Source organism: Gadus chalcogrammus, chromosome 13 (assembly GCF_026213295.1).
Source record: "Gadus chalcogrammus isolate NIFS_2021 chromosome 13, NIFS_Gcha_1.0, whole genome shotgun sequence".
NCBI classification, from domain to species: Eukaryota; Metazoa; Chordata; class Actinopteri; order Gadiformes; family Gadidae; genus Gadus; species Gadus chalcogrammus.
The window spans coordinates 25,276,706-25,301,705 of NC_079424.1; the positions used below are offsets into that span (position 1 = coordinate 25,276,706).

The 25,000-nt window shown below is 46.9% G+C and overlaps 2 protein-coding genes across 5 annotated transcripts in view; both read right to left on the reverse strand.

Moving 5' to 3' along the window:
• Positions 1-25,000, reverse strand: part of LOC130401541 (uncharacterized) — a 191,568-nt gene that overhangs the window by 59,843 nt on the left and 106,725 nt on the right. The window lies entirely within an intron of this gene.
• Positions 15,149-22,344, reverse strand: LOC130401536 (uncharacterized). 4 transcript variants are annotated; one of them, XM_056605352.1, is made up of 10 exons: positions 22,330-22,344; positions 22,163-22,241; positions 21,249-21,330; positions 20,906-20,972; positions 20,018-20,301; positions 19,733-19,796; positions 17,924-19,464; positions 17,323-17,816; positions 16,878-17,209; positions 15,149-16,761 (listed from the first exon to the last, which is right to left on the reverse strand). In XM_056605352.1, exons 3-10 carry the CDS (start codon positions 21,285-21,287, stop codon positions 16,181-16,183), a joined length of 3,402 nt encoding a protein of 1,133 aa, XP_056461327.1. In that variant the 5' UTR covers positions 21,288-21,330; positions 22,163-22,241; positions 22,330-22,344; the 3' UTR covers positions 15,149-16,180. The 4 variants fall into 4 exon arrangements, with proteins under 4 accessions (XP_056461327.1, XP_056461325.1, XP_056461326.1 ...); XM_056605350.1 differs by lacking the exons at positions 22,163-22,241; positions 22,330-22,344 and having other exon boundaries at positions 21,249-22,153; XM_056605351.1 differs by lacking the exons at positions 22,163-22,241; positions 22,330-22,344 and having other exon boundaries at positions 15,150-16,761; positions 20,906-20,969; positions 21,249-22,153.

Genomic DNA, 25,000 nt, shown 5'->3' on the forward strand with positions numbered 1-25,000 from the left:
ACGCGGCATAAGCATCTCTGTGTCGGTTGTACACACAAACACACACACACACATACACACATACACACACACACACACACACAAACATGAAGGGTGCGTGAGGTGGGCTGGGGGAGGGAGGGGGAGTGAGTGTGAGGGGGGTGAGGTTCAGAGGAGGGTGGGGATTGAGGGGGAGGGGGATGAGGTTGACGGGGGGTAAGGGGGAGGGGGGGGGTGAGGTTTGGTGGGGGTCTGAGGGCGGGGGAAGGGGGGCGGGGGAGGGGGGTGAGGCTGAGGGGGGGTAATCACTGCTCCCCGGTTGTCCCAGGTCTTACCGTTTTCCTCGAAACACACAAAAGATGGAACTATGCACACAATTCTGAAAACTTGAAGCTCATGAATCAACCACAAGACTCTATTCCATTGTTTTCACGCATAAAGAAATTCTAAATCACATTTTTGCCAAACTCGAAGCACAAATCTCCTCATTGAGCCCACTTGGTTCACCTGGAGACCACTGGCCTTCAGAACGCCACGCCCAATTACCAATTGGTCTCACTCACTGTACAGACTGATGTACATGTACATCTGTTTCACCTCATTTATATTCTTCTTTATATTTTTTATTGGCCTATAAAAAGCTTTTTTTGTTCAGCTGAACATTTACTGTATTACAGTAACCAATAAATATTTGCTTTGTTACCTTTTCGTACTTGTGCACTGATTTCATCATTACATCCCCCCAAAGACAGTCTAAACCTTTTCTTACTGTAAGGTTTTTCATTGTACTTCAGTGCAATTACTGTACTGGGTGTTTTGCCAAAATAGGTAACATTGGTGTATTTTCAGAACTCCATCAACGTTGCAGTATCAACTATAGGTGTACAGTACGATGTTACGACCCAGGGTCGTATGTGTATTTTGCAGCGTTGTATGGATGTCGTCTGTGCTGTGGATCCTCCCGGCCTGAGGGTGGTGTTAGCACCCTTAGGCTCTCTCCCTCTCCAGGTGCTGCTCCTCCCGGCCTGAGGGTGGTGCTACCACCATTGGTGTTTCTCCAGGTGCTGGCTGTTGATTGGTGCTGGGGCTGGAGGAGCTGCTATAAATGGCCGCCGCTGGAGACAATCATCCTCCTTTTCTTGACCCTGCTCCCAACTGCACCAGGCTTACCATGTGGCATTATATTGTATTGTATTGTGTTTTGTTATGTTAAAACTTAAGCAGTACAGGTAATCGTAGGGGTGAGTAGCTTGTTTGGTTTATCGTTGTTTTCTCATGTTTATCACATAGGGAGTCAGTGAGAATCCTGTGAACTTTGCTTTCTTTGGTTTGGCGGTTAGGGAAGTTAGTTTTGGGGTTAGATTGTTTTGTTTGTTGTTTTGGCGAGGCTCACCCCGAGACTACAACAATTGAATAAATCAACTTATGCTGGACTGCAGCCCTGTGTGCCTGGTCGTCCTTGGGAGTGGGAAAAGAGGGGAGCACCATGTGTTATGTCCGGTTCCCCTAGGCCGGTCGTAACATAATACTCTGTGGGATTGTGAGTTTAGCCCATTGGAGCTCATTGGATCGACAAATCTGCATTGTTTCCTATACTGCTACGATTGTGTCGATGCAATATTTATATTCTGCTCCTCCTCCTCCTCTTCCTCTTCCTCTTCCTCTTCCTCCTCCTCCTCGCCTCCTCCTCCTGCTCCTCCTGCCCTTCTTCCTCCTCCTGCTCCTCCTCCTCCTCCTGCCCTTCTTCCTCCTCTACCTCCTCCACCTCCTCCTCCTCCTCCACCCTCCTCTTCCTCCTCCTCCTCCTCCTCCTGCTCTCTCTGTCTAATTATGTCATTACCTTACACACAAATGGCGACGACGTGCTAATGACTCATGGCCACTGCGGAGGTTGATCCAGTTGAAGATAAGTCAGTTCAAACTGATCAACCCTGTCTCATCAAAATTACGTTCCCAGAGAACTATTCTGCATTCTCAATTACGTTTGGCAAAAAACGTATTTTGTCCGTGATTACGTTTTATTGAACGTATCGCAAATACGTTTATCTCAGCCTATTTTTTGCCATTTATTTACTTCTAGGATTATGTTTGCTTGAAACATATCCCAGATATGTTGAATGTCAACGTATAGCACATTATTGTCATTAAGGAATATTTCCCTTTCGGGGAACGTTTCATTTAACGTATTTAGTCTGAAACACGTATCTTGGCCGTGAATACGTTTTATTGAACAACCAACAAGGTTATAAAATACATAAATTCCTTGTTATATAGCCTACAATACATGAATTATAATTATTTGACAACTTCCCATCACTGCCAGTACGGCGAAGGTGACGGTGATGCAGGGTTGCGAGCTTCACGGGTTGTTTTACAAACGGATTCGCGGGTGTAAACCTCAAAGGCGCGGGTCAAGGTTTTCTTGCGTATTTCAAAACCCAGCACAGAAACAGTTGGGGTGTATTAATATGTATTGTATAATCTTCTTGAAAACTCAGTCAGAACTATTAAAAACCAGAGGATGGGCGGGGTTGGGCAGTGGACACACACACACACACACACACACACACACACACACACACACACACACATACACCAACCCGGTATCACGCCAAGGCGTGAAATAGATACGTTGGTCCACATCGCAAGGCGTGTTCAGGGTCACGCTTTGCCTAGTCTGGCTGAACGGAAGTGGACAGCGTCTATAGAGTGGCGAAGTCACGCCCCTTCCGGTAGAGCTCATGGGACCTATGAGATCGAAAAATATGAATGGGTGTCAATGGAGAGAAAATAATTATTTTCTGGTCCCAGTCTTTATATGCCCTGGATTACACATATGTTGTTTGTGGATTTTCATGCAAAGAAAACTAAAACAATTTGTAAAGAAGTTTGATAATTTTAGGTTTTATGTGAGGCCGCTTTGTGAACTACAGCTCTTCGCTGCTCTCGACGCATATGATATACGTCACCACACCCGCACTTGGAACTCGGCACAGAGATGGCACATAGAGATGGCACATAACTAAAACTCTCCACGTGCCCCGACTTATAGTGGTTTCGATGCTTTTATCCTCGCCTTGAAAAAAAGTGGTGAAGTGGAGCAGAGAGATCGCCATCTCTGTGCCGAGTTCCAAGTGCGGGTGTGGTGACGTATATCATATGCGTCATGAAGTACAAAGTACATGTTTGGTCATTAATGGTCTGAGAGGGCCCCCTATTGGAAAAATTACGTTGACGCAGTCCAAAGACCCCAAAGTAACCCCGGGTGACCGGTTCTGAATTCAGCAGCGGACACTTTCTTCAGTTTGGGGCAAAGTGCCCTTCATTTTGGGGGCCCCAATTCAATTGGGGTAACTTTTCGCACAAAGTGTGCCAAAATCTCCAATTTAGTATACCGAAAATGACCTCTTCCCTCAGCGTTGGCGAGGTGGTGGGAGGCCTTCAGGGCAGCCAGGATCAGGCGATTCTTCAGACTGAAGTCCGGGTCCTCCGATCGCGGAGCAGCCGGGGCGCGCGGCGCCTCCCTGGGTGGAAGCGGACGCGCAGACCCAGTGCGCGCCGCGGTAGCCACCGGAGGCCTCCCGCGTCGTGGAGGTCGGGGCCGGTTGTGGGGGTCGCGGGTCAGGACGCGGAGGTGGAGGTCTCACCTGTGGCCGTGTCCTCTGGGGTCCGGCGGGGGAGCCCGGAGCCCACGCAGGGTGGCGAGGAGCCCGACGCGTCTCAGGCGCGCGGCGATGGGGAGGCCTCTGCGTCTCGCGGCGAGTAGGCCGGTCTGTAGGCCTCAGACCAGCCCTCGTGGTGGTGGTGACGGGCAGGCCCGTAGGGAGACCAGTCCCTACCGGGTCTCGCGTGTTGCTCCCATCGCCTGGGAGACGGATGGCGTGGAGCCCAGAGGCGTTCATGTCTGTTGTCAAAATGACAGAAGCGGGCCTCCGGGGCAGGTGCAGCCCACGCGGAGGAGTTCATCAGCGGTGGGGGGTAGTGGGGGTCCCGAGGAGCCCGTCTTTGGCGTCCCCGTTGGACCAGGGTCCACTCACCGTTGGTTAGGGGGTCGTTGGGATGCATAGTTCTCTTCGAGCAGTGCAGGAACTCGAACGATAACGGAATGAAGCTAAGCTAAACTGTAAGGTAATAAGACAAGTGCGATCCAGCCAATATCCGTATTTATTTTTAGGAAATTAGGCTGCTGTATGCTAGTACGACGTTTCGTCAAATAACTGACTTCATCAGGTACAAATTTAGTAGCAATAGAAACAGACCCTGACAGAGAATCCACGCAAGCCGAGGTAACAGAGCACAAATGTGACAGCACAAAAACAAATACTTATAGACACACAACAGAGGGAGGGGAAAGTTGACATCTGGGGTAGAGGCATACAATGGGGGGCCGGTGCATCACAACAATTTTGAAATTTGGGGTGGAGAGCCAATGGGGGGTCAGGAGGATAAACAGCTTTGAGATTTGAATTGGGCCAATAGGGAGGTTGAATTTTCAAATGTAATTGTGCAATAATGCAACAATGTAGCATAATTTTGTCACCAGCAGGTGGAGTGAGGAGGACCATGGTGCCTGCACCTTCCGGAGCCGCCAGCAGTGGTCGCTGATTGTCCCTAAACCGGGTGGTGTTGGACTGACAGCTCGCGACAGAATTTAATAAAAACATAATCAAATGACCCCGTTGCATTAAATTATTGCAGTGGAGGACAAAAAAAAAATAACAGAAAAGAATAAAAACATGAAAGATCGAACGTGCCCCGAATAATAAAATGCGTAATAATGTGACCGTAAATACGGTTCAAACATTAGAAGCATCCTTATTTGCATTATATATACATTTTAAATTACATATATACAATAGGGAAGAGGAAGCAGCAGGTGAGTAGGGGATGGGAGATGAATGAGAGGGGACTGGGGGACACGGGATGGTGGAGAACGATAAAAAACGAATAAAATAAATTAAATTGAGGGCCTAGATCAGGGGTACTCAAGTAGAAATGATGAGGGGCCACAATTTTTTTTTTCAGTGACTCAAGGGGCCGGTCGGTATACGTGTGACGGAGGCCGATGTATGCTCTGTTTTAGACGTAACGCGTAAGCACGTAAGATACATAACCCCCCCATGCGCGGTAAAATATCCCCCCTTACGTGCTTAAGTGCGTCGGCCAAAAATCCTGACCATGCGACTAAAACACTACGGCCCTACGCAGCTCGCAAAGACTGTGATTGGCCAGCTAACCACATCCTTTCAGGAGTCTCACATTTCCGGTTTTACAGCATAATAGCGCCATTTTTAAAAGGCTGTGACAGAAGCGAATGAAGAATTTTGAAGAAGGAGAAGAAGAAAACACAAGAACGTATTATGATAATTATAAATATAAACAAGCCAGCGATTTCCACTTCCACGCCCACAGATTCGTTCGTTGCTCCCCCTACTGTTCTGGCGGAGAATCCCCTTGCAACACGCGCAATCCTTAAGGAACCTTAAAGGAACCGTAAATCAAAACTTGTCTAAAACAAGTCCCTTGTGTAAATTACGTGCTTACGTCTCTGCGTCGAAAACGACCCTAAATCGGCCTTGACTGCTGCTGAGATGGACTGTCTGCCTCGAGTTTGGGAGGGCTGGAGCGGTCTGTGGGCTGGAGTGCTATCTGTTTATCGTTGCAACCCCCAGCCTCGTATTGAGATCGCGGCGCGCGGTTTCAAAATAAGAGCGCCCAGGAAGATTATTATTATTATTATTATTATTATTTTTTTTAATAATTAAAAAAACTTTTCAAAACAGCTCGAGGGCCTTTAATAGACACCCCGCGGGCCACAAAAGGCCCGCGGGCCGCTACTTGAGTATGACTGGCCTAGATAAAGGGGGAAGACGCAGGAAGGGTCAATGGGGAGCCGGGAGGGTAAATGAATAAATTGGTGAAAGTAGGGGGGCCGATCGTAAGGTCGAATTAAACCGCAATAAAAACATAGCGTGTAAACAATGTTATTTTTGTACGTTGTACTACCATCAAACATCCAGGAGATGGAGCATGGAGAACCGTGGTGTTATAATGAATTTGGGTCACCAACAGGGGGTGCTAAGTGACTCCAAACCATATTAATGTTGGAGATCCAAGATGGCGGCCTCCGTGGGCAGAAACGTAAACAAAATATTAAATAAGAGCGGTATTAGGGGTCACAAAAATCGAAATGTGTGACGATAAATAGTAAAAGTAGAACACAAGACGAACCAGCGGAGAACAAAACACAAAAAGCTACAAATTGAGCCGAAAAACTTAAAGAGTTCGGACCAAAATGGCCGCAGAGTGTTTTCGTTCCCCAGCAGGTGTCGCCAAATAGACCAAAACCATGCGTTCCTATTAAAACAGTGGGTCAAATCAATGTACTGTCGAGGTTTGAAGAGTACATTAAAGCACTTTTAAGGAATGATGTGGTAACGTGATCGCTTGAATAAATAAGAATGGCAGGGAAGGGGGGGGGGGCACAGGACATCAATAGAATAATTACACAGGGTGCATTTGGAAACCATATTAAAAGTAATATTGTTTGTAAATAGGAATGTATGAAAAATAAAAAATAGGGGAACGAAGGGGGGCTGGGGCAGGGGGGCAGAATAAACACAAACACATGGTAAGAAAAATAAGAAAGGGGGATCCTTTGTGGGGGGCTGGGGTGGAGGTCATATAAGGGGGCCTTTGGGGGGTAGGGAAGGGAGAGGTTGGGGTTAGGGTCAGGGGTGGGAGAGGTTAGGTTTAGGGCCAGGGGGCGGGGTCAGGGTAAGGGCTAGGTAAGGGAGGGGGTTGGGGTTAGGGTCAGGGGTGGGAAGGGTTAGGTTTAGGACCGGGAGAGGGTCGGGGTTAGGGTTAGGGTCAGGTGAGGGAGAGGGTTAGGGTTAGGACAGTCAGCAACTAACGACGCCACGGTGGCGTCGCTGGCACGGGCCATCATCAGGCGGCTCCCTAGGGGTCCCCGACCCACCCCAACGTTCAAACCAAGGGGTTGCATGGTCCCCAGCCTGTCAATCCAAATCCTCTCCGACCTGCGCCGTTGGGCGGCAGACCAGGCTCCAGGCTCCAGGGGCGGGTTGCGGGAACAGCTGGACCAGAGGGACCGGAACGTCCAGAACCTCTAGCTGCAGGGACAGATATTTACCATAAGCATTACAATTGTACACCTACAAAGTCAACTATATTCCTGAGGACCCTCTTTTCAAACCTTCTGCTCTATTTACATTATTTCAAATTGCTCAAGCTCATGTAAATTCGCTTTTTTCTCCACTTCATATTTTTAGACACTGCTGCTGTCACTACCATAACATGTCAACACTGTCACTTTTGTGTACAAATATTAGAATATTAGATTATACCTTAAATGTTTGCTTTCTAATTAGAGGTCTGAAGTAGCTAGCAACAAAGTGGAAAGAAGTTAGCTAATTTGAACAACTCATGCAGATCATGTGGGTAGTTTTTTGTCACCACCGCCAGGTTTTCTGACATACTCATAGACATACACATTTAACATATAGAAAAAGATAAAGTAGACATTAATAATAATAATATAATACACAGAAGTGATAGCAGCATATCAGTGATAGCAGCGAAGTGATAGCACTTTACCAAAGCAGCGCTTTGCAGGGTCTCCACGGTGCCCAAAAGTGATTTTAATACCTCCAGAGGGTGTGTGAGGAGCCTCGGGGTAATCCGGGAAAAGGGCATCAAAATCGGACTGACCGGGAGCTCTCCAGGGTGTGTGTGTGTGTGGCCTTTTCCTTTTTATTAACTCGGCCATTCATGACTAATTATACAAAACTTAACCACTATTTTTTTCAGATGGCCGAAACAAGTGGCTACACGACGGGGGGGGGGGGGGGATGTCGGAGGACTCCACCATCATCCTGTCCAGAACTGTAAGTTACACCCTATTGCCACATTTTATGTTACAAGTCTCAATGTAAACTTATTTCTAAATACATTATATACATATGTACAATACAATGCATACAATGTTTTTTTTAAAGGAGGAGGATTTCTTTTCTTTATCTGGGGAGGAGGAGGCCCCTGCTCCCCAGCTGGCTCCCCAGCTGCGTCCCCAGCTGCGTCCCCAGCTGGCTCCCCAGCTGGCTCCCCAGCTGCGTCCCCAGCTGGCTCCGCAGCTGGCTCCCCAGCTGGCTCCCCAGCTGCGTCCCCAGCTGGCTCCCCAGCTGGGGAGCCAGCTGGGGAGCCAGCTGGCTCCCCAGCTGGCTCCCCAGCTGGCTCCCCAGCTGCGTCCCCAGCTGCGTCCCCAGCTGGCTCCCCAGCTGCCTCCCCAGCTGCGTCCCCAGCTGGCTCCGCAGCCCCCTCCTCAGCCTGCTCCCCCTCAACTACCCCCGGCTGAGGAGGGGGACGAGGAGGGATATTTGGGAGATGAGGGGGATGATTGAATTTTTTTTTTATGTTTGTTTTTGTATATAGTTGTGTGGTTTCGTTTAAATAATAAAAAAATCTTTGTGGTTTCGTAGTTTCATTTTTCTCTGAATCTGTTTATCTCTGTATTTCTCTGAATTATTTTCTAACCAACCAACATCTTAATACATGACAATTACCCCTCCCCCCCCCAAGACTCCAGTTAAACCTAATCAAGTGTTCCCTTAAACATTTCAACCAGCATATGCTGTTGGAATTGGTCATTTTAAGAATAGCAAACACTCTGCAAAAGAAATCTTGCTTGTGCGACTTTAAAAATGTAATCTCTCTCTCTCGAATTTGAAATACAAGTAGATTAAATAATTATTTCATATATCTCTCTACTTAAAAAGTAGTTACACTCAGATTTCCCTTCATGTGACGACCCAATATTGGTCAGCTGTCTCTTTTAACATGGTTTTGTCCCCAGATTACCACTCAAACACACACTTGGTGAAAATACACCATAAAATCTGCTTTTATTTGAAGAAAACACATTTATCACAATTGTACAATTTAAAACCATGTAAATCACCACAGAACCTCAATTTAAGTTACACAAGCTAGAAAAAGTTGCAAAACAGCTACACAACAAAAACAAAAATCAGCACTAAAAAACACATATGAAACATTTCCCCAAAATGGGTCATTTCACGCTTTTGGAGTCCTCATCCCTATACTTTAAAGAGCCATCAGCACAAACAAAGACACAGATGAAACATTTCACCAAACAGGGACATGTCATATGTGTCTCTGAAGGCAGATGCCCTGTAAGCTTTAGGAGTCCTTCAAAGAGTTAATTTGACACTAAGAGGGAGCAACACCTCTTCACCTGGAGATATAGTCCTGGTTGCAAGAAAAAGAGTCACATGCCTATTTCTCCATTCAATACCAAACTGCAATGTTTGGGCTTTACGTTTGAGTTATTTTTGGAGTACTTGATCAACTTGCCCGGCGGCTGTTTGGTGTGGCAATCACATCTGCTGTCCTCACAGTCATGTCTGCACCACGCTCGGCCTTTGAACGTGTCCTAGAATCACAATAGCTTCAAGGTAGTACAACACAAGAATTTTATCTGCAGAATACAATTAGTCAGCATCATATTCAGACAGTTTATCCATACATGCCAAGAATTGATCCTTGGCCTGGACCAGTATATATTCTAGCACTGATAATTAAAAGTTAAACTGTGTTCTCCAGTCAGAGAGGATGTGTTTTGCTGTTTGTGGAGACCAATGTATATGATCATTCACGCTAGTTTTAAACATTTCCTCAGGTATGTTAGAAAGATGTGGATACTGCTCAATCCATGAGTTAATACAAGAGAGCACTCGTTTCTTATGGCTGGGAAGATGTTTTGAGAAAGAGATCAACGGCATAACTACGACAGCCTTTGGAAATCTTTCTTGTGCAACTTTAAAAATGTTTTCCAAATCTTTCTTTACCTGCTCTAATTGTAGCCGTAAAGAATTACTTTCAGGCCAGTATCTGTTTTCTCTGTTTTCTTCAACATGTGCAAGGCATGGCTAAATTTGGCACCTGGATAAGAATCTATCTGTACTCTCTCATCATTACATTTTGGTAGCTTTGACATATTTGAATCTCCAATGATCAATACTGGTCTCTGGATGCTTAGCTTCCAATTTCCAAATTTGTCATTGAAATGCTCATGTCTTGTAAACAAGGCTTTATCTCTATACAATTTCTCAAATTTCTCCTGAATCATCACTTTAGCTCTGTCTGCCGGATCAATGCAGTTCAACCAACTCTTGACTCACCCACTTCACTGCCATAGTCCAAGCCTCCTCCCAGTTTTTGGTATCGCCACTGAATTTGAAATCTGCCAATACAACTTCAAAATGTCTAGCAATAACTTCAATGGTATCCTCAGTCCATTCACTACATGCTGCATTGAAGAAGGGCAGGGCTGGTTTCACTCGAAGAAATTATGCAAAACTGCATTGCAGTCCTACAGTTGCTCTGTGTGTGAATGAAATGCATCCATTTATGTACAGACACAATTATTATCTTTTCCAGACCTTGGGGAATGTGTGATTGAAATGATGAATCAAAATGTGAAGTGCAAATGTTAATAAAATATCTTGAAAGTGTATCTCTGTCTTTGGAAAAAAAGGGAAAAAGTCTGCAAGTGTGTTGAAGTTTACCAAAATGTTGGTAAAATTCTCCTGGAACCGTCACCTTATCGTGGTGGAGAGGTTTGCGTGTCCCTGTGAACCTGAGGGCTGTGTTGTCTGGAGCCTTGTGCTCCTGGTAGGGTCTCTCATGGCAGAGTGGTCTCAGGCGAGGGGCCAGACTAAGAATGGTTCAAAAATCCTCAATGAATATCGAAAAAAGAGGAGATGTGACCCGGCCCGGAGGAAGCCCGGGGCCCCCGTCTGGAGCTAGGCCCAGGCGGAGGGCTCGATGGCGAGCGCCTGGTGGCCGGGTTTGCCACGGAGCCCGGTCGGGCACAGCCCGAACAAACTACGTGGCACCCCCCCTCTCTTCATCTCATGGGCCCACCACCTGTGGGAAGACCCGTTGGGGTCGGGTGCGCAGCCACATGGGTGGCAGCGAAGGTCAGGGGTCTCGACGGACCAGACCCGGGCGGCAGAAGCTAGCTCTGGGGACGTGGAACGTCACCTCGCTGTGGGGAAAGGAACCAGAGCTTGTGAGGGAGGTGGAGCGCTATCAGTTAGATCTGGTGGGGCTTACCTCCACGCACAGTCTCAGCTCTGGTACCGTACTCCTGGATAAGGGTTGGACTCTATTCTTCTCCGGAGTTGCCAAGGGCGTGAGGCGCCGGGCGGGTGTGGGGATACTCATAAATCCCCGGCTGAGCGCCGCGGTGTTGGAGTTTACCCCGGTAGACGAGAGGGTCGCCTCCCTGCGCCTAAGGGTTGTAGGGGGGAAAACTCTGACTGTTGTTTGTGCGTATGCACCAAACAGCAGTTCAGAGTACTCGGCCTTCTTGGAGACCCTGAATGGAGTCCTGTATGGGGCTCCAGTAGGGGACTCCGTAGTTCTGCTGGGTGACTTCAACGCCCACGTGGGCAACGATGGAGACACCTGGAGAGGCGTGGTGGGGAGGAACGGCCTCCCTGATCTAAACCCGAACGGTCGTTTGTTATTGGACTTCTGTGCTAGTCATGGATTATCCATAACAAACACCATGTTCGAACATAAGGGTGCTCATAAGTGTACCTGGTACCAGAGTACCCTAGGCCGAAGATCAATGATCGATTTTGTGATCGTGTCATCTGATCTGAGGCCGCATGTTTTGGACACTCGGGTAAAGAGAGGGGCGGAACTGTCAACCGACCACCATCTGGTTGTGAGTTGGATCAGGGAATGGGGGAAATTTCCGGATAGACCTGGTAAGCCCAAACGCGTAGTGCGGGTGAACTGGGAACGTCTGGAGGAGGCCCCCGTCCTAGGTATCTTCAACTCACACCTCCGGCGGAGTTTTTCTAGCATTCCTGTGGAGGTTGGGGACATTGAGCCGGAGTGGGCTGTGTTCAAAGCCTCCATTGCTGAAGCTGCGGTGGCTAGCTGTGGCCTCAGGGTCTTAGGCTCCTCAAGGGGCGGTAACCCTCGGACACCGTGGTGGACACCGGTGGTCAGGGAAGCCGTCCGATTGAAGAAGGAGGCCTTCCGGGATATGATATCCGGGAGGACTCCTGACTCGGTTGCAGGGTACCGACAGGCCCGAAGGGCTGCAGCTGCTGCCGTGTCGGAGGCTAAGCAGCGGGTGTGGGAGAAGTTCGGAGAGGCCATGGAGAAGGACTTTCGGTCGGCACCAAAGTGTTTCTGGAAGACTATCCGGCACCTCAGGAGGGGGAAACGGGGAACCGTCCAAGCTGTGTACAGTAAGGAGGGGACTCTGTTGACCTCAACTGAGGAGGTCGTCGGACGTTGGAAGGAACACTTTGAGGAACTCCTGAACCCGAATAACACGCCCTCTATGTTGGAGGCAGAGCTCGAGGTTGATGGTGTTTCGTCGTCAATTTCCCTGGTGGAGGTCACTGAGGTAGTCAAACATCTCCGCAGTGGCAAAGCCCCAGGGATTGATGAGATCCAGCCAGAAATGCTAAAGGCTCTGGGTGTTGAGGGGCTGTCATGGTTGACACGCCTATTCAACATCGCGTGGGAGTCGGGTACAGTGCCAAAGGAGTGGCAAACCGGGGTGGTGGTTCCCCTGTTCAAAAAGGGGGACCAGAGAGTGTGTGCCAATTACCGGGGTATCACACTTCTCAGCCTCCCTGGTAAAGTCTACTCCAAGGTACTGGAAAGGAGGGTTCGGCCGATCGTCGAACCTCAGATTGAAGAGGAACAATGCGGTTTTCGCCCCGGACGTGGAACTACGGACCAGCTCTTCACTCTCGCAAGGATCCTGGAGGGGGCCTGGGAGTATGCCCATCCGGTCTACATGTGTTTTGTGGATCTGGAGAAGGCGTATGACCGGGTCCCCCGGGAGAAACTGTGGGAGGTGCTGCGGGAGTATGGGGTAAAGGGGTCTATCCTCAGGGCCATCCAATCCCTGTACTCCCAAAGCGAGAGCTGTGTTCGCGTCCTCGGCAGCCAGTCAGTTTCGTTCTCGGTGGGTGCTGGGCTCCGCCAGGGCTGCGCCTTGTCACCAATCCTGTTTGTGATATACATGGACAGGATATCGAGGCGTAGTCGTGGTGGGGAGGGGTTGCAGTTCGGTGGTCTGAGGATCTCGTCACTGCTTTTTGCGGATGATGTGGTCCTCATGGGATCATCGGCCTGTGACCTTCAGCACTCACTGGATCGGCTGGCGGCCGAGTGTGAAGCGGCTGGGATGAGGATCAGCACCGCTAAATCTGAGGCCATGACTCTTAGCAGGAAACCGATGGATTGCTTACTCCGGGTAGGAAATGAGTCCTTAGCCCAAGTGAAGGAGTTCAAGTACCTCGGGGTCTTGTTCGCGAGTGAGGGTACTATGGAACGTGAGATTGGCCGGAGAATCGGAGCAGCGGGGGCGGTATTGCGTTCGCTTTACCGCACCGTTGTGACGAAAAGAGAGCTGAGCCGCAAGGCAAAGCTCTCGATCTACCGGTCGATTTTCGTTCCTATCCTCACCTATGGTCATGAGGGCTGGGTGATGACCGAAAGGACGAGATCGCGGGTACAAGCGGCCGAGATGAGTTTTCTCAGAAGGGTGGTTGGCGTCTCCCTTAGGGATAGGGTGAGAAGCTCAGCCATCCGTGAGGAACTCGGATTAGAGCCGCTGCTCCTTTACTTAGAAAGGAGTCAGCTGAGGTGGTTCGGGCATCTGGTAAGGATGCCCACTGGGCGCCTTCCTTGGGAGGTGTTTCAGGCACGTCCAGTGGGGAGGAGACCTCGGGGAAGACCCAGGACTAGGTGGAGAGATTATATCTCAACACTGGCCTGGGAACGCCTCGGGATCCCCCCGTCAGAGTTGGTCAATGTGGCCCGGGAAAGGGAAGTCTGGGGCCCCCTGCTTGAGCTGCTCCCCCCGCGACCCGACCCCGGATAAGCGGAAGAAAATGAGATGAGATGAGAGAGAAACCTCAGCAGTCCTCTAGAATGAATACGATTTCTAATTGATATATCTCTAAAGATAAGAAACAGGATATCACCACAGAACCTCAATTTAAGTTACACAAGCTAGAACAAGTTGCAAAACAGCTACACAACAAAAACAAAAATCAGCACTAAAAAACACATGAAACACTCTGGAGCCCTGGGAAGACTTCCAGACCGTTGGCGACCAACCGCACCACTCAGTCCGTTTAGGGGACCCGTTTCGGAGTCAGACGCCACGTTGTCCCGCTGCTCTGGAGCTCCGGGAAGACTTCCAGACAGTTGGCGAAAAAAAGACTGAAAAAAAACGCTCTGTTTTTGATTCATCCAGGCGCACACCGACTCGCGGCAACACTCAGTCCGACATGGCACACCGTCTCGGACTCAAACTCACAAAGTTAGCCTCCGCTGGAAGAAGTCAATCCCTGGTAGTCTAAAAAGAAAATAGAATACCAGGGATTTCGCTTTACGAGTTTTACAGTGAGCGGCCTGCTATTTTCCTTGTTTTCGGTTATTTTTCATTGTAGTTTTTAGCCTATTCTATCTAATTTCTTCCATTTAATTCATTTTCTGATGATTGTTTTAGAGCTTTCCTTCATTTATTTCCTGGTGATTGTTTTAGGCCTTTCTTTCATTAATTTCGTTTTCTGGTGATTGTTTCAGCCTTTTCTCTTTCTTTCTGTCTGTTTTACAGTGACCCTTGTGGTCCATGGCCCAGCTCCCCCGCACAATGCTTTGGGTGACGGGAGCCGAGCCACAACAGGTCCCATGCCACCCCAGACATCAACCGGAGCCCCCCTGACGAGGTCCTGGCCCTCGGACCGGGGCCAGGCACACACACACACACACACCCACACACACTCAATATACATCTATTCGAGAATAGGACACTGTCGTGGAAATATCAATCATAACTATAAATATACAATCACATACAAATTATATTAACCTTGTTTATATAATTATTACATTAGAAGGAACTGTATTCATTCTCCCTGTATCTTATAAACAAATCCCTCCCCTCTTAACTGAGAGAGGTTAAGTTAATTCGTATTCAAGTTCCCACTGGAGCCAGTAAATCTGGTTTTGTGACCAGGCCAATCGACCGACTTCTTTGTTGTGTAAACTATTTAGAGCCATGTCTTACAAACCTGCAGACATGTCCAATATGTTATCCACCCATTGTATTACAAATTGACTTGGCCTTAGGTCACTCACACTCCCTGTGCAGTGAAGCCCCACCTTTATTCATGAGCTGCTTTAGAAATTGTCAATGGACCATTCAAATTGGTTTCTCATCTTTGGGGAAGGGTTAGGGCTGGTTTCACTCGAAGAAATTATGCAAAAATGCATTGCAGTTCGACAGTTGCTCTCTGTGTGAATGAAATGCATCCATTTATGTAGACACAATTATTATCTTTTCCAGACCTTGGGGAATGTGTGATTGAAATGATTAATCAAAATGTGAAGTGCAAATGTTAATAAAATATCTTGAAAGTGTATCTCTGTCTTTGGAAAAAAGGCAATCTTGGAGAAAGTCTGCAAGTGTGTTGAAGTTTACCAAAATGAGAGAAACCTCAGCAGTCCTCTAGAATTAATACGATTTTTAATTGATATATCTCTAAAGATAAGAAACAGGATATCACCACAGAACCTCAATTTAAGTTACACAAGCTAGAACAAGTTGCAAAACAGCTACACAACATAAACAAAAATCAGCACTAAAAAACACATATGAAACATTTCACCAAAATGGGTCATTTCACGCTTTTGGAGTCCTCATCCCTATCCTTTAAAGAGCCATCAGCACAAACAAACACACAGATGAAACATTTCACCAAACAGGGACATGTCATATGTGTCTCTGAAGGCTGATGCCCTCTAAGCTTTAGGAGTCACCCGCCGCCCCACCACCCCCCCAAAGGTCAAAGGCCACGCATCATATTCAGAAAGTTTATCCATACATGCCAAGAATTGATCCACTAAAAAACATATGAAACATCTCACCAAACGGGTCATGGTACGATTTTGGAGTCCTCATCCATATCCTTTAAAGAGCCATCAGCACAAACAAACACACAGATGAAACATTTCACCAACCAGGGACATGTCATATGTGTCTCTGAAGGCTGATGCCCTGCTAGAGCCAGTCAAGGTCCGACCCCTCATTGTTAAAAGATTTTTTGTTGACTCAATAGTCAAACAGAACTTCCTCACCCACTGGCAAGTCCTTGGTTGCAATGAAAAGGATCACATCCTTCATTTCTCCATGCTTGTCCACCACACAGTGCAGGGGCTTGATGTTCGAGTTCTTTTTGGAATGATTCACCAGCCTGCCAAATGTTCTCTTGTCAGGGTGGCAATGACACCTGTCTGAGTGGGCATCAATGCACATTGGCTGTCCTTTACTGTTCCGGAAAAAGAAGATATATCCAGTCTCCTTTCCAGTTGTGTTTTTGTGCATGTTCTCGCCCTCCTTTCCACTAACAACAGGCCCATGATAATCACATACAACCTGGCCTTTCTTAAAAGTGCGGGTCGTAATGATCCCATCGCCCTTCTCTTCAAACTGTGTGATGTGCAGTCCTTTCCAGTCTTGTGTTTTCACCAATGTCTGGATCCGTTTGTTGTCCATGATGCGGTCCTCAGATCCAGATGGTGCCCAGTTCTCCACAACCTCAGTGCTGATGTTGGCAGCCTTGCACTTCCATCCCTGCTTTTTGACCCATGTGTCGACACGCTCTTTCGTTGGCCTCCTCCGATTGAATTGTTCTGTCAAAATAAGTAACAAAAGTGTTGTTAGCTATGAACACAATAATTGAAAATGTCATTTCATGCAATCAGTTTTTCTTGAAAGTAATGTTAAATATGTGAAGTCAAATACTTACCACGGGTGTGTTTTACACGCATTTCTAATTGCTTTTGCGCCCAGTGTGTGTAAAGCTTCCGCTGATTGGCCTCCGAGGTGTCCCTGCGGATTCTCACTTTTGGGATTTGACCACTCAGTGTCACAGGGTGGTTTTCCAAGAGGGACTTGAATGCCTCGTGGAATTTGACTTTGTCATTTCCCTCAGGAATCCTCTCTAAATCGATCACTAGCTGTCTCAAGGAAGGCTGAGGGAGAGCACAATGGTCACCATGGCTGGAAGACTCCACTGACTGAGGGCTGGTCCCTTCTCCAAGAGCCTCTTGACGGGTCCCTTCTCCGGAAGGCCCAGCACTATATAAAAATAAAACACAATGAGATTATAAGAAAACCATGTGTGTGTCTACATATAGAATGTGGTGTGCTTGACTATGTTGGCATTATGTTGACAAATATGAAATGCTTACCTTGACTTCTTCTGCCTCTGTAATTTCTTCAGCAGACCAGCAGCTATCACAATGGATTCAAGAGATTTCATCCTGTAATGTCTGTCAGCTGTTGTGCCAGAATGGCCCAGGTAGTCAGAAACTGCTTTCTTCTGAGGGTCATCCAGGCGGTTAGCTGCTGTCTCAAATACCCTCCGTACAACCTGGCTGCTCACCTGGGGGACGTTGCACTTTTGCTGGAGCTTTATCAGATCACCAGCTGCATTGTAAATTGGCTTACCGCGGGAGGACACAAAGAAAAAATCATCTCCATCCTTCTCATCCTGCTCATCTCGCTTACGTTTCCTTTCGCCAGCAAGGAGCTGTGGCCGCACTTTGGTGTAATATTTCTCAAACCACGCCTCCTCCTTCTTGGACAGGACAATTGAGACCACAAAATGTGCAGCCGTCTTGTGGTCCTTTACAAAAACGATTGAATCATCATCTGTGTGTTTCCGTTCAAGCCATTCCTTGACCTGTAACAAAAAGAGGATATGCCATTGATTAGGAAATGTAAGGCTAAAATGTCAGGGTAAATGTATCAATAGAGCACATAAGAGCACAATAGAGCAGTAACACTCACCTTCATGCTCTGCACCACACATGGCTGTTGGCAGTGTCTTAGTATGACAATTGCCTCAAGATAGTATAGCACAAATATGCACTCAGTCCTACTCAGGGAGGAAGAAGAACTGTCATCAAGTTGATTCATGATTTTCACTAAGTCACCTTCACCTTTATCAAGAACAGCCAAGCATTCACGAGGTGTGGGTTGACTTTTGTCAAACGACAAGGCATGACTCTTTTGCACAATTTCTTTGCTCGCTTGCTTAGAGAGGACACTCTGTGAAGAAGTTAGAAAACTCAAATATAATGTGCACTGCTTGTAGAGCTCCCCGTCATCCTGTCTCAAGCCGGTCCTTGTCAAGTGGAACTCCAAGAACCTTTTCAAGCACTTGATGTAATTTCCTGATGTTTGTGCCTTATACCCTGCCTTAGCCTGTTGACCCAGGAAGTCTCTGAGCTTCTCTCTGTCATTGACAAACTTCAAAGATGGTTCCGTAGGATCAGCAAAATACAGGTACCGGGAAACAGTGTCAACCTCCTGTTGGTACTTTGCATTTTCGTAATCATTCTTTAGGTAGTCGGCAAAGCGCTTGAGCAATGGATGATCTGCTGAATGCTTTTTCAAAATGCCTAAATCCTTCGCTTTCACCATTTTGTCTTTGGTATACGTTTTCTCTTGTCTACATTGAAAAAGCTCATTGCTGCCGCAAGATTCCACATCAGATGGCTCTGTTTCTCCGGGTGCCTCCCCAGGGCATTCAGAAAGGGTTTCGGTGACCAACCTTGGATTACCAATGGGCAGAGGAGGAGGGACTCCTGTCACAAACAAGTGATGGTATTTCAGCTCCTCAATCAATCCTTCGAGTGGATTTGGTGATGAGACGATTTGCTTCAGGACTGCATAACTAAAAGCCCGTCCATTCTTCAGGAGGTCACACACATCTTTCTTGGCCTTTTCAACCACCTCTAGGATCTGTGGTGGTGTCTTATCCTTCATGCAGACTCTGCGCAGGTGACAGGATAGAGACTCTTGGGTCCTCAAACAAACTGGACAGAGTAGATAGTGTCTATGTGCAGCTGCAGATTTCCTGGTGATTTTTCCAGAGTGATTCATCATGTGTCTATTCAGGGTGCCTTTCAGACTGAACCGCTTCGTGCATTGGTCACACTTGTAGGGCTTCTCCCCAGAGTGAGTCCTCATGTGGACAATCATATTGGCATTGTTGGGAACAACCTTTCCACACAAGACACCGGGCCGGCCCTTGCGGCCGCCCTGATGCCCAGTCAGCTCCTCAAGGCGGACGAGCCGTACGCTGCAGTTCAGGCTCTTGGCCACGCTGTGGTCAGCAGACAGCGAGCTCAAGGCCTCCAGTTCTGATGCGGCAAAGAGGGTGTCATGGCCGTCCACCGCCAGAGGGCCCTCCCCTTGTCCGTAGACGCTCAGGATGCGCAGCTCCCCGCTGTGACCCGACATGTGGGAGGAGCCAGGGGCGTCCACACGCAGACTCTCCGAGGTGGCGCCGCGCTGCGTGCTGCAGTCTCTGATGTCATTGTCTTCTTCAGAGAGGAAAACAGAGAAAGAGAGAAAGTGATGCTTTTAATTAATCATTTTCACAAAAGGTATACAGTATGTACTTTGTACACACTTGTGTATTGGAAGAATTATATTTGGACATTCTTTCTAACTTCTATTTGTCAATTATGCATTTTCCATGTCGCCCTTTGGATGGTCAAGGGTTAAAGGCTCCTAATGAGAAGGCAGATTAGAGTACATTCTCAGTTGATCAAGGTTGTTTTCTTGCATAGATGCAATGTGTGTACTAACCTATGGCGGGCATGCCTCCACCAATATCCTCTTCAACCTTGATTGAAATGGTGTCTGGGGTCTGCTGCTTTCCACATAAAGAAGGAAACACACACAAGACATATTCTTTCATTTTCACAGAATAGATGTCGATCCCCACTACCGACAGATTAATAAGACGGGCATAATTGGCAGTGTAAAAACATCTACTGAATCATGAAGGTGTGTGCTTTCTATGGGTTTGTTTTAGAGTTATAACAAAGGAAGCCTCTCTTTTGGAGGGTGAATGAGAAGATTATTTCCAACCTGCACACTCAGCTCCTCACGGCAGACCAACCGCTCGGCGCGCTCCAGGCTCTTGGCCGCGCTGTGGTCCGCAGACAGCGAGTTCAGGGCCTCCACTTCTGACGCGGTGAAGAGGGTGTCATGGCCGTCCTCTGCCAGTGGGCCCTCCCCTTTTCCGTAGACGCTCAGAATCTTCAGTTCCTCACTGTGGCTGGACATGTGGGAGGAGCCAGGGGCGACCACACCCAGACTCTCTGAGGTGGCGCCGCGCTGAGTGCTACGGTCTCTGAAGGCATCACAGTCTTCTGCAGAGGGAGAAAAAAAGGAAAAATCAATTGTTTTGATACATTATTTGCATAAAGGGAGGCATTGTGTATTTGTACACGTGAAAGAAACTCTTTAAATGAATGCAACATTGACACAGAGGGTTTAAAATGTGTACTGCAGACACAGATTCACAGTTTTGGAGAGGGCCGTCACCTCCAGCACCCTCCTCCCTAGACTCAAAGCTCAAGTGGTTGGCCAGGTTAAGGACACTCAACGAACACCAGCGCAAAGTGATCTGAGCACCACATGACAAGCGAGGCAAGCACAATAATTATATTTGGACACTAAAAAGCAACAACGTGTCCTTCCCTCTAAGCTGATCAGCTGACATTCATGCATTATGAATTCAGTGATGTTTGAGAATGATAAACCAGCTCATATGGCATCTGTCTTGAAACCCTTCTGGGCTCTTGACTGATTCCATCTTTGAAATGCAACTCCCAAGTTTGACTCATGTTTTAGCAGGGCGCTGGTCATGATGCTTTTCCAAAGAGGACCAGGCTTTTTAGCGCAGGTAGAATCAAGTACATTCTCGGTTGATCAAGGTTGTTTTCTTGCATAGATGCAATGTGTATTACTAACCTACGGCGGGCAAGCCTCCACCAATATCCTCTTCAACCTTGATTGAAATGGTGTCGGGGGTCTGCTGCTTTCCACATAAAGAAGGAAACAAACACAAGACATATTCTTTCATTTTCACAGAATAGTTGTCAATCCCCACTACTGACAGATTAGGCGTTTTTACACTGCCAAGCTGGTTCGTTCGCGGCTTGGCACGCCCTACAATTTCAATGTCTTGCCTGCGTATTTATTTTTTTGGATTCAAGACCCTCGCATGCAAGAATGAGTTCACATCTGAATGTAGGCTAAAACGCAATTAACTATTTAAGTGCAAAAATGCCAACATATTCTTCTGTGTGCCTACAAGTATGCGTTTCCAGGTGTTCTGTCTGGCAGGCAACATCCCTTGAGAGAAGCTGCTGAATGGAAGCACTTGATGAGCTGGGCTGCGTAGAGACAACAAAGTAAAATAGGTACTCAATTTGTAACATTGTATATAGTCCATGTGCAAGATGCAAAAAGATATAAGATAAACATGTTTAGTGAATTACATTAGCCTAATACTTAAAATTAGTTCTATGAAATGATATTACATCCTTGATTTGTTTACATATTTTATAGTTCATCTCATCAACTCAATACCATGACATCAAGCTCTTCAGAAATCTGCTAATAACCCTTTGATTTGAATCAGGTGTTAAGAAGGGGAAACCATGCCTATAATAGTGCGTTTCAGGTACACTTTTAGCCCGTAAACAACCAGTTATAACTGGGAGTACAAGAGGGTAGAAGGGGGCGAGAACAAGGGTTGCCCCGAACGCACCATATGCATTTAGGATGAGTTTAACAGGTCAATCTCCTCATCAGTAAAACGCTAGAACTACTGCGGTCCAGTGGCCGGTAAAATACAGTTGTATTCGTTTGTTGTATGGTGAGCAGACATTGCATTCCCTTGGTATCCAAGCAGTAGAGATCATTGCCTGTAGCCCCTTTGTTGAATTGTGCCCATTCTCGTGTGATGCCCCATGCTTGCTGAGATGCACGCTCGACTTACAGTGCGTGTATTTATAGGAATGAATGGGCGGCCATGTATTAGTCCACAGTCCTTTCTTTAATAGGTCCATGGTATTTACACACATAACTGATGCTATCTACCTTAACATTAGCGACAATAACTTGGCTGTTAGCTGTAGCGCTAATGCTAAAGCAACATTATAATGCTAACAAGGTAACCATATACAGTAAAGCAACACAATGATATGGCGTTAGTTAACTTACTTTGTCGAGGTTTGTAGCTGAGCCGAGGAGAGTTGGTACTGATCCAGACTTGATTTTCAGACGTTGAGCAAGTCCAGCTCTGTATTGGCCCAAGTTGAGGAAGCAGTCGTCAGTGAAATGTTTGGCGCTGCCGTCTTCTAGCAACGGGACGGCCATATGTTCCTGACCTCATCTGACTCCCGCGCTGGGTTTGTATCCAGTGGGCGTGGCCTATGACGTAATGGTTCCGGCTTCCTCATCCGTCTAATGGTGCATTCGAGTATTCTCTGCGAGCCGACTCGGATCTCGGACGCCACGCCACGCCCACACTAAAATCGTTTTATTATGTTTTGAGCGTAGGTCGTCGGAGAAAAACATGGACGCCACCCGGAAAGCTATTGTTGCGGTAGCATTGGCCGACTACTACTACTATTTTCATTTATATTATTTCAGGACTACGAAATAATATAAATGAAACGGTGCGTTTTCACCGTACGAAAACGCAGCCATTTGAACTTCTACAATTTTCACTTCATTTCATGTTTCAATGTATCTTCTGCATATGCAAGTTATTACAGCAATACGAGTGATTGAAATTGCGATTTAAACCACCAAAGCGGTCCAAACACAATGAAAACAGTTCACTGAATGTCACACTGGGCGCATCCATCTTCAATTCTATCTCGGAAGCCTCGCTCGGTCACCGCTGAGTTCAAACGAGATGGCGAGATCGACTTCCAAGGAAAAGGGGCGTGTTTGTGCGTGTCGCTAGGCAACGTCCTCGGAGCTCCGAGACGGATGGATATTAAAACGCACCATAAAGATGCTGCCAGAGCATGGACATAATAAAGGATGGACCACGGACTGGCCGTCCATTCATTCCTATACAAACTGCTCAGTGGCGCAGGGTAGCATACAGGAGCGATTTGCTTCCGCGTTATGGGGCCAAGACTCTCCAATATCATCCGACTGCAGACACAAATGGGCGTTCCCGTGTCGTGGGCGTTCTCGTTCACGCAGACTAAAACGCCCCCCCCCCGGCGTTCTCGTGTGATGGGCGTTTTCGTCTACGCAGGCTGGAACGCCCCGTTCTTCTTCGTCGATCTAGTAGTATGGGCAGCATAGAACTGACGTTAGCGCCCCCTTCTTTTTCGATCTCGTAATACGGGTACGTTAGCCAGCTGGGCCTACAGAATGTTGGCTTACATTTATGTGTCGGATCTCGGCCCAAACTTTGCATCAAACTTGATGCAACACGATCATTACAGGGAGGCTCCATGATCTCATGTTCATTATCTTCTGGGTTAGTATAGGTAGGGTATTAGGTATAAGTGAGATGTTTGATATAGTTGTTTAAGAATATGCCCAAATTAAATAATTAATAGATTAAAATAACACTTGGGACATTATGCAGTTCAAATCCAGTTACCAGACACTATGAAGGCTCAAACAGTAGGCCATTTGACTCCAAGTGTTCACTTACTTTTCCCACTGAATGTTTTCAATAAAGACAAAATACAGTAATTACTCTGTAACAATTAACCTTACAACATACATCGTAGGCACAAATGTATGTTATATACATCGTATAGCATTTGTCACAAAAACAAAAAAGAAAGGAGTAATAAAATACCAGCATTTCTGGGCAGATACATTTACTACAGTAGTATGTACATTTACAAATGAAAGGGATTGCAAAAATGACGTCCCAAATAAAACGAAAAAGGAGCAATAAAAGAACATTATGCTAGGCAGACATCTTTTATGACAAACCTGCCATATGCAACGTGCCTCAGTACCAGGGGTGCGCTTGGCCAATTCTTCTTTTTTGAGAAGCCTTTGAGGCGTAGCGCAAGGCCACTGACACAGCCTGCATTGTTGTAAATCTTTCTAACCGTTATGTAGATGAGATTGTCTTTATGAAGCTTAATGTCCCCTGCCAAACTGTCATTTATATATATGGAATGATGGAGAGGCTTGATTAGTTCTCGGAATGTGTTTGAAACCCTGTTGAACACGCCAAGCATCGCCATGTACAGTCTCAGCGTCTCTTGTACAATTTACTGAAGGACTTAGGTTGGTAAGAATGGCCTGTCCTCTGTTGTGCCAGATTGGAGCGTGTGGCTGAGATGGGGAGATGGAGAGGGTGAGCTTGGTGTGCCAGCTAGTCCTGCAGGGCTAGAGAGAGCGAGAGAGCCGAAAAAGAGTGAAGTAGAGCGAGAGAGAGGGAGAGAAACAGGGATTATAATCAACCTTCAATTCAATCACACAAGCCCAGACCAACACAACCCACACCATTAAACAAAAAGGCAATCACTGATCGATCAAAAGCCTGAGAAAGAGCAAGAGAGAATATACGTCAATATAAAAGTATTGACATAGTATGCAATACCTTTCACTGCTTAGTGATTGGAAGGTGTAACTGAGATGGGGAGATGGAGAGGGTGAGAAGGAGCCAGCTAGTTCTGCAGGGCTAGAGACAGAGAGACAAGTGTATTGGCTACGATCTTCGTGAGCACCAAAAATAAGTAAATAGCAACATGGACACAGTATATAAACCTTTCAAGCATAAAGGTCTCCAACAGCTGTCCAACCACCACCTCCTGATAGAGCATGTCCCCCTGAAAAGTAAAGTTATGCTTTAAATGACTTCATAGCCTAATACAAATCCATGTTACAGTACTGTTTAGCAGTGTAAATTATTGTGAAGATGTAGCCATCTCCTCCCGTAAGTGCAGTACCTGAAGACAAAGAATGTGTATGACCTATGATGCATGTTAATTGTAGCCTCCAGTAAGGATGACTAGATTATTAAAAGCCTTATATTTCATGCTACACATCTGATTGAGATGACTGAAA